This window comes from Nicotiana tomentosiformis, chromosome 12 (genome assembly GCF_000390325.3).
Source record: "Nicotiana tomentosiformis chromosome 12, ASM39032v3, whole genome shotgun sequence".
In the NCBI taxonomy this organism is placed as follows: domain Eukaryota; kingdom Viridiplantae; phylum Streptophyta; class Magnoliopsida; order Solanales; family Solanaceae; genus Nicotiana; species Nicotiana tomentosiformis.
In genome coordinates this window covers 103,948,276-103,957,354 of record NC_090823.1, presented here as the reverse complement: position 1 = coordinate 103,957,354, position 9,079 = coordinate 103,948,276, and the positions used below count along the sequence as shown (strand labels likewise).

Sequence of the window (9,079 nt, the reverse complement as noted above, 5' to 3'; positions counted from 1 at the left end):
GATTACTATATAAGAAGTTAAATTATATCTTTGTCTATTTTATTTATTTCTTGAAATTATTGTTTATGTTTTTGTCTTTAGTTTTATCTTATCTATATAGCATATAACATGACCATATGAATTATTATTCAAAAAACTTTCTCATTTCCAAAAAATAAATTAGCCTTATCATTTAATATATCTCTACATTGACGTTATAGATTTATATAATTTTTTATTTTTTAATAGTTTTAAAAAATATATATAGATATTTATTTATTTTAAATTTAAATTCAAAAAGAGTAACTAATTGTTAACCAACTTAACTAATTTTATCCTAAAATTTGACAATTGCTAAATTTTTATTGTGACACTTGGCATCATCACACTGATTTGCTTCTCATATTCTATATAGATAGATTTTTTCAAAGTTCAGATTTTTGATTGACACCTTAAATTGTGGAGGTTATAACTGTCACAAATTGTATTAAATTACAGTATTTACGAACCTTCACAATATGCTGCAATTTGTGAAGGTTATAAAAAATATCTACAATAAGACCGCCACAAAAAGAATTATACAACAGCAATTAAAAGAAATGCCATAGAATGATCTTACAGTGGGGGTTCTTATGATCCCCACAAATAAACCTCCACAATTAGACTTATTTCTTGTAGTGAAAATTCTAGTTTTAGAAGGTGTTTGTCTGCGGTCCTAGTAATATTATGCTTGCATTGTTAAATCTGTAGCTACTTTTAATTAAAGACTACATTATTTTACAGTTCTCAACGAAGAAAATATTTCTCATTTTGACATGGGCAACTTAGAAATCTTTCTAATTTCTCCATATTTGTGAAGAAAGCCTGTAAATACATAGCTCCAATCCATATAAAAAAACAGATCTGAAAAATAGACCAAACTAACAAGAATAAACCAGCTCAATATTATCTTTTAACAAATTCATTGTTTTTAAGACGAAACAAATAAGAACTTAGGTTTTATTAGACTATACATGCACAAGAGAACAATAATAATTTTTTCAAGCCTAGGGTTTGAAATAGCAGAAAATTCCTAAGTTTCGAAAAATCAAAATTGAAAAAGGAGTGGGTGAGAGAGAGAGACTTACTTGAAAATTGAGTGAGGTGAAGAATTCGTCGTTGGAGTGGAGAAATAGATGGAGAAAACACGAAATAGACTAAGAGAAAACTAAAAGGTTATGTGAATAATAATAAACTTTCCCATTACTTCCATGAGAATTTTTTTTTCATAAAGCACAAAAATTCAAAAATCAAATTTTTTCGTTTATACAGAATCTGTGGGAATATTTGAAAACGTTTTTCTTTTCCCCACTGTTTTCCCTGGGAAATATTTTTAGTTTTATATAATTATTTTTAATGACTTTTCCCACCGAATTAGAGGGAACTAAATTACGCGCATTTTTGCGCAAAAACGCTCCCACAAATAGTCAATGGGAAACGTTATTGTTTATTCGTGGAAAAGAAATTTCACTTTTTCCCTTGAATTTCGGTGGGAATTACCACTAATAATTTTTCCGTGGGAAAATACCATGATTCTAATAGTGAGTGATAATTGAAGAATAAGGTGCTCTAAACTAAAAGAATGATCTCCCACATAAAAGAGAAAAATTGTTCGACTACGTATTAATTTTCTATCCTAATCCTCGATATCCATATTCTCCTATCTATGATTATGTTATTAATAAGCTAAAAATATATCATGTCGTATCTAATAACTCTCTCAAATTCTTCATCCATCTAACTCTATCTTTCCTTAGACTTATCACTACTAATTTCTCGTACCTCATCACTTAGTGCATCCGTGCTCCTTTTCTTTTCCCAGTTTCTCAAGAGGAATAAGAGTGCTGAATTGATCGGTTGCAATAAACCACGTGTCAGCTATGCGGTCAGCAATACGTCACTTTAGCTCCAGAGAAAATCCAATCACTTTCTGCAATTTTCCTTTTTCTTTTCCTTTCATTGGGTGAAAATTCAGTGCGCACCAGCTTTTTTCGATGCTACCACTAATTACTTTTAAAAAAAAAACAAATAGGAAACTAAACTGCCCGCCCGCGAATAAATAAAATCCCCTCCAATGTGGGCAGCTTTCTTCTCCGCTGCCCGATCTTTCTCCAAATCTCTCCTTGCCACCCTTTCTCCTTCTCTTCGCGTAAAAAGCTATCAAAGAATCGTTTTTTCTTTAAAATTTTCCATATATCTAAAAGACCATGAGTCTTTTTGGCCTTGGAAGGTAAAATTAATCATCTCTTTTGATTTGATTGTGAATTGCTTCTTCTTCTTTTTTGTGAATTGATGCTGAATTATATGTTTTCATGATCTCTGATCACCTTTCAACGAATTTCTTGATCTGGACTTTTTTTTTTCCCAAGCATGGTTATTGTTGATATTTGCCGAATGATGATTTATTGGTTTTAGACTTTTAGCCTTTTAGGCTGTTTTTTCTGTTTGTTTATTCTTTGAATGCTGAGGATTAGCGGTTTCAAATTTTATTTGGCTATTTTGGTGTAAACTGTTTGTACTTTTCAGAAGATTGTAATTTGGTAGGAGCTAAAGTTCTTCGCATTCCTCCTTTCTGTGTGGCCAATTGATAATACTTCACATGTATTATTAACTTCACTTGCTTCAGAGGCGGATCCAGAATTTGTTATTTATGAGTTCCTAGTTCCTACAGAAATATCATGATATTTATAGATATTTAGTGGGTTTTTAATACATATACAGAGTTTGAGCAAAAGCTACTGGTTTCATGTGAAGAATAGCTTACAAACTAGGTCCATCACTGACTTGCTTTGGTTAGAAATCCAGGGTGTTAAGTTATTAGTATTTCAAGATCAAATGTTATTGGTGCTATATTCAGTGAATAGTCGCTAGTCACGTACCCTTTTTAATTGCAGATGAACTTGCTTATTATAAAGGTTGTTTACTGAAAGTGGCTGACCAGAAATTTCAGTAAGGGGATTCAAAAAAATTGAACCTGTGACATAAAGCAAATTTACACTGTATGATTTTCCAACAAAGGGGATTCAGTTGAACCCCCTTCATTGGTTGTGGCTCCACCAATGTTTATAGATGGATAAGTCCACAAATTTTATTTAAAGAGATGATTCAGGAGGTTGGACGTTCTGCTGTGTATAAGAAGAAGGAAATCTTCTTTTACTTTTAGAAATTATCTCCCTTTTTGAACCATAGAGAATTTCACAAGCCGTGGAAAATTGGAGAAAGTCCTCTCTCTCTCTCTGCGCTCCTCCTGGTTTTATGTTTAATAGACAACTAGTCAATAGTTGTGGTGACTGGGTAAATAAAAAAGGATAACACGTTACTTAGCAAGTTTTTGTATCTTAAGGCTTCAGCTCGATGAAGATAATGCTAGTTCTGCTATTCATGTTTATAAATTATGTCTTTTAATGGGTGAGTATCACGCTATTTCTCAAATTTACTAGTTCCATTTGACCTTGTAGGTTATTGCTTATTTTGCCTTGTGTTTCTTGTCATTCAATTAGCTTTATTTTAAAAGTGTCCTTTGCTATCCTTTTCGGCGGCATGGGTACATATCCTTATTCATCTAACACCTTGTTTGGTATTGGTTTATAGGAACCAGAGAACATTCCGGCCCAAAAAGAGTGCACCCTCAGGGAGTAAGGTTATGCTCGTTCCTAGTTTAAAGAAGATATTCTGTTGCTTTCTTCTTGTTTTTTTGGTAGTTAATTCCTGTATGTTAAGTGTTTAGCTGCTACCATGCTGATGTTGATACCACCAATTCCCAGAACTTATGAAACAAAAGACATCTTCAAGTTTAAAGGGATCCTACATTTTTATAATCCGAACATGCTTAGATTTCTATTTTTCTCGTGCTAATTACAAGCTCGTCATTAGTTGAATTTTGAATGAAAAAGCCTATGTATTTAGTTGCATATTGTAGGCTTGTTATTATGATCTTATTGGACATGGTAAACCCCATCCCTAAACCCCCAGGGTCATTGGAGACTTTTCACGTCCGCACCTTTGGTGACTGATCCCCAAACTCATTGTCGGAGATGGAGAGTCTTTTTCACTAGACTATCCTTCCCTTGTCATGCATACTATAATGTGTTAAGCAAGATTATACTTAAGTTCACTTCTTTCCACTTTCAAGTACTATCACGCAAAACAATATCAAGATGAGAACGAATTAATGAATTCAAATGATTTGACATAAAACTTGTTTGGCACTCTTGGAGGCTCTTTCAACCTCAAATTTTGGCTTGTTAAAGTTTATATAGTAGGCTAGTTCTACGATCTAAAGTATCTCATACTTAGCTTAGATCCTTGGCGCGATATTATTCCTTTTTCTTTTAGTTGTCTTGCTAGTTTATCATTCTTCTAATGTATCTTTATTTTGATTTGAAATTGATCTGTATTTTTTACCCTTGAATGGCTCATCACCCTTTTTTTTGGTTACAGGGGGCTCAGTTAAGAAAGCACATTGATGCCACATTAGGCAGCGGAAACTTAAGAGAAGCTGTAAGGCTTCCTCCAGGGGAAGATATTAATGAATGGCTAGCTGTCAACAGTATGTTCTCTCTCTCTTTCCTCCTGTCTTCTCATACATAATGACAGACGTCCACTGGAACATTAGTATTACCTATACTTCTGCTGTTTGAGATAACTGGAACATGTCATTGCTGGACTTACTATGTTAATTGAACTGCAGAGTAAGAGTCTCGCCACTTTTAATCTCCAAAATCTTGACTTCTGGAACCAGACTTCAGTCTATCCTCCCTTCCTCTTTTGGCTATTGGAAAGGAAAAGAACAGGCACTTCAATCTCCCCAAATTGACTGATGTTCTTTAATTCTTTGGTTTGTCCTATAAATATGTCCATTTTTTGGAAATTATATCCTTTTAGTACATAAATCTGAAAGAGATGACATGCAACTTACTTTCATTCTGATAGAAGTTCATATTCACCAAAACATTAAATGTGAGGACATCAAATCAAGTCTAAGGGCTGGTGGAATGTACTATATTCTCACATTGCAGATAGAATCTGCACAGCAGCTATAATGCTGCTTTACATGTGACTCTCTGTTTGAAGACAATGCTGAGAATGGAATGCTGCATATATTACATCCTGTTTGCTTACTTGTTGCTGTAAGCTGATCATATTTAATTAAATGGTGGTTGTTTGTTTTTCAATATCCAGCTGTTGATTTCTTCAACCAGGTGAATCTTCTTTACGGCACCCTCACTGAGTTCTGTACGCCAGAAAACTGCCCTACAATGACTGCAGGCCCCAAGTATGTTTCATAAATAAGCTGCTTCCGGCTTATTTACATTATCTACATTATTTGAGATGCAATTTTGTCTTTCCTTGGGGATAAAAGAGTCGCTGCAATTATCTCTGGTTAAGGGGAGTTGATTCTTTCAAACTGTTTTGACGATGGGAAAAATATAATCAAGAAAAGACTCCCCTAAAGCAGAATATTAAGAGTTCATGATATCAATTCATTAATTGCCATTTATTGAGTTTCTTCTTTATTTTCCCTGAGCTTATCTCAAAGGATTAGAATTATATCGGTCTTTGTCTGCTTGGTATTTGTAGTTCCAGGAAATGGCTTGAATGTTACAATGGAGAAAGTTTACCATGGAACTAATACCAGGAATAACTAAGTGATTGTTTAATGTGTTTCAGGTATGAGTATAGGTGGGCTGATGGTGTACAGATTAAGAAGCCTATTGAAGTTTCAGCCCCAAAATATGTTGAATATTTGATGGATTGGATTGAAACTCAATTGGATGACGAATCTATATTTCCTCAAAGGCTTGGTAAGTGCTTATTCCAGCTTCCTGACTAACATTTCCTGTCATTTTGGAGATGTAAACAATTCTCCTCTATCCCAACTTATATGATCGACTTTTTATTTTGGAACGTCTAAATTGCTTCACACTCTTTCACTGTTCTAAGAATTCTGCTTATGATCTCAAGCTTGAAATTTCCTATTTCTTTTTAAGATTTTGTTTGACATTGTATTATGTTCCCTAGAACTATTCTACAACTACTGCTAATATGCAAGTCATGTTAGCTTCTTATCTCCATAAAATGGATGGAGGGAGCAATCTTGAGCGAACTGAAAATTTTCCAGATCATATGAAAAACGTAACCGATTCTTCGTTTCTTTGGGCCACTGACCATCTGCCGGGAGTTTCGGGTTTAATACCAATATTTTAGCAACAAATCCAATAAATCTAAGTGCAGTGCTTGGTGTATTGATGTTTTTTTGGAAAGGGAGTGTGTGCGAGTTTATTTCAAGAATAGGCTCACAAGAGGGGGGAAGGGCGAATGTGCAAGAGTAGGTGGCTTGGCATGGGATGGGGATTCCTAGCTAACTGATATCAATTGCTTTCTTAATTCAGACAATACTATGTTACCTTTCTCATTGTTGACTGGGCTATGTTTTTGTAGGTGCACCTTTTCCTCCGAACTTCAAGGATGTTGTCAAGACAATATTCAAACGCCTCTTTCGTGTATATGCACATATTTATCACTCTCATTTTCAGAAGATCGTGAGCCTTAAGGAGGAAGCCCATTTGAATACGTGCTTCAAGCATTTCATACTCTTCACCCATGTGAGTTATTAAATTGTAGAACTTGAATACATTTTCTTTCTTGTTTGTGCATGTTACTAGTTTTCTTTCTTCCGAAGTTTTAGACATGGTCATTGCATAGGTCTACCTAATTTACGTCATATTACCTTTTTTCCTCCAGTAGTTTCAGCTTCTCAAATATTCAATTTCCAGAGTCTTAGCTCTCTTTTCCCCCCCTCTATATTTTGGTCTTCTTTGAATGACACACACAGGCGCATTCTCTCTGTTTACCTTATATTTGAAGTTTCTGCACACCGAATCACCGATGTCAACCTAATCTTGGCTCAACTGAGATTTGAGATGTACTTCTTAGACATCTTATTTTATCATCTCATGGAATATCTGTTTTTTGTAAAAAGAATAAATATCTCAATAGGATAATGCATTTCTGAACTGAAGTTCCCATTCAGCAACTGAAAAGCAAAACCTCGCTCTCCCTCTAAGCCTAAAGATGGATCATTTAGCAAATTATTTACTCGTTAAAAATCTGATATTGGATTTTGTCAATTGCTGCTCTATCTGGCTTTTATTCGTGTTAAATCAGTTTACCATCTTTTCTTTGGTTGGAGGAGAATAATAACCATTTTACAGTATCAGGATTTGCATAATCGACTGTTGTTTTCTCTGAAGTTCCCTGCCTATTTCACTTCCTCTTTCCATCCTCCTTCACATCTTCCAACTTATGCTCACTCCCCTCTAATTAAATAATACCAATAACTCCCATATTGCTAATTCCTTTAAACCTTTATCGAAATCTATCCTATGCAATGAAGAGAGAAGAGACTCCACAAATTCATGTCTGTTTCTTAATTTGCAGTTATATGCTATTACTCGCATATCTGAACTCAGGGAGTAACATATAGGATATGCAAATAATTAAACCATACCACCAAAAAAGGAAAAAAATAGAAGAGATAGTCTACGTGATTAATTTGAATGAACTACTACACAATGGAGAATAATGGAGTCTATTGGAAACAAAGATCACCAAGTTAGCCAAAATGGGGCAATGAAATTACTGCAGTTTCTTTTATTTGCTAAGGAAGTGATGAGAGTTGCTGTGAAAACATTGATTATGTCAAGAACTTCAGTATGCAGCAAAATTTGTTCTTTAGGTTTCTTATAATTCCTTATCTTAGAGATTGATTATGTTAATGCTTATATATAATTGATGTTTATTCTGCAGGAGTTCGGGCTGATTGACAAAAAGGAGCTGGCTCCACTCCAAGAGCTCATAGAATCTATTATTGTTCCTTACTGAGCACATCCTCTTTCACTTTGCTTTTTAACCTGTTTTAATAGGAATTACTAATTAGTATAATGTGATAAAAATGTATTTTAGTCTTCTAAGTATGTAGCCTAAGTTGACATTTTAGCATCATTAATATTGTGCCTGTCTTGTAGCATTTTAGTTTTTCTACTTGCTTTTATTTTATATACTATATGATTAAATAAAGAGCATCCGAGTGGCAGTCGAAAAACTAAAGTAAAAAACTTTATATATTTGTAATTCTGTAATGCTTCTTAGGTAAGTGTCTATTTCACAAAAGTCATTATTCTATTTTTTATCACTTAAAAGTAACTCAATTTCATCTTTCTCATTCTAGCTTAAAACTTATAAGATGTCTTATAATTTTTTTTGGCAGGCATTAAATTTAATGCCTTAAATAATTTAATAATAATGTCACATAAGCTTAAATGACCATACCATTTTAGTCCCATTTCCCCATCAGCTCGAGTTGAACCATAACCCAAATAGGTTGAGAAAAAAAAAACCACGTTTCTCCACCTAATAAAATACACTCTGTGGCCACTCTTTGAAATAGGTCTTTTAATTTAAGGTCCTGTTTGGCTATAAATTTTGTCAAAATAAACTTGGGTTTTATTTGGCAAACACATGTTTGACCATAGATATTATCTACATTTTGGCCAAATCCCAAGTCTCAAATCCCAAATCCCAAAACAAGCTCAATAGCTGGTTTTGGGCCAAAATATCACTATTATATTTTTAAAAAATTGCCCCAAACTTTTGTATTTTATAAAAAAGCTCACAATTTATTATTTTGTAACGATGTTGCTTCGTTTTCTCGGTCATCTGATAGTGTATCATGTAGTTTATTATAAAAATGATAATTTTGTATCAAATTTATTTATGTCCAGGACTATGGTTTGCGATAATATAATGAATGTTATTGATAATGGTATTGTTGGGTATTTCTGATAGTTTTTAGAACTTATGTGTATAAGTCATGTTTCATGTGTTTTCCAAACCAAACTTCACCCAAAATAGATGTCCAAACACATTTTCATCTTCAAACCAAACTTCACCCAAATCAGATTTTTCAAAATAAATTTGGGAATCTATGGCCAAACGCTAGCTAATAATAATAATTACGGTTTTTAAATTTCTTTTTGGGTCTTGGTCGTACAGATACAGT

The 9,079-nt window shown here is 33.6% G+C and overlaps 1 protein-coding gene across 2 annotated transcripts; it reads left to right on the top strand.

Annotated features, from left to right (window-relative positions):
• The first annotated feature begins 2,033 nt into the window (after window positions 1–2,033).
• Window positions 2,034–8,047, top strand: LOC104119985 (MOB kinase activator-like 1A). 2 transcript variants are annotated; one of them, XM_009631629.4, is made up of 7 exons: window positions 2,034–2,248; window positions 3,610–3,658; window positions 4,459–4,567; window positions 5,200–5,293; window positions 5,689–5,822; window positions 6,460–6,623; window positions 7,828–8,047. In XM_009631629.4, the coding sequence occupies exons 1-7, from the start codon at window positions 2,226–2,228 to the stop codon at window positions 7,900–7,902; spliced, it is 648 nt and encodes a 215-aa protein (XP_009629924.1). In that variant the 5' UTR covers window positions 2,034–2,225; the 3' UTR covers window positions 7,903–8,047. The 2 variants fall into 2 exon arrangements, with proteins under 2 accessions (XP_009629924.1, XP_033508406.1); XM_033652515.2 differs by lacking the exons at window positions 2,034–2,248; window positions 3,610–3,658 and adding an exon at window positions 4,709–4,811.
• Window positions 8,048–9,079: the final 1,032 nt, after the last annotated feature.

Bases quoted from the DNA above. Each gene is read 5' to 3' on its own strand.
- LOC104119985 (XM_009631629.4), top strand. From the start codon at position 2,226: ATGAGTCTTTTTGGCCTTGGAAG. The intron at 2,249-3,609 runs GTAAAATTAATC...ATTGGTTTATAG, and splicing joins AGTCTTTTTGGCCTTGGAAG to GAACCAGAGAACATTCCGGC. The intron at 6,624-7,827 runs GTGAGTTATTAA...TTTATTCTGCAG, and splicing joins ATTTCATACTCTTCACCCAT to GAGTTCGGGCTGATTGACAA.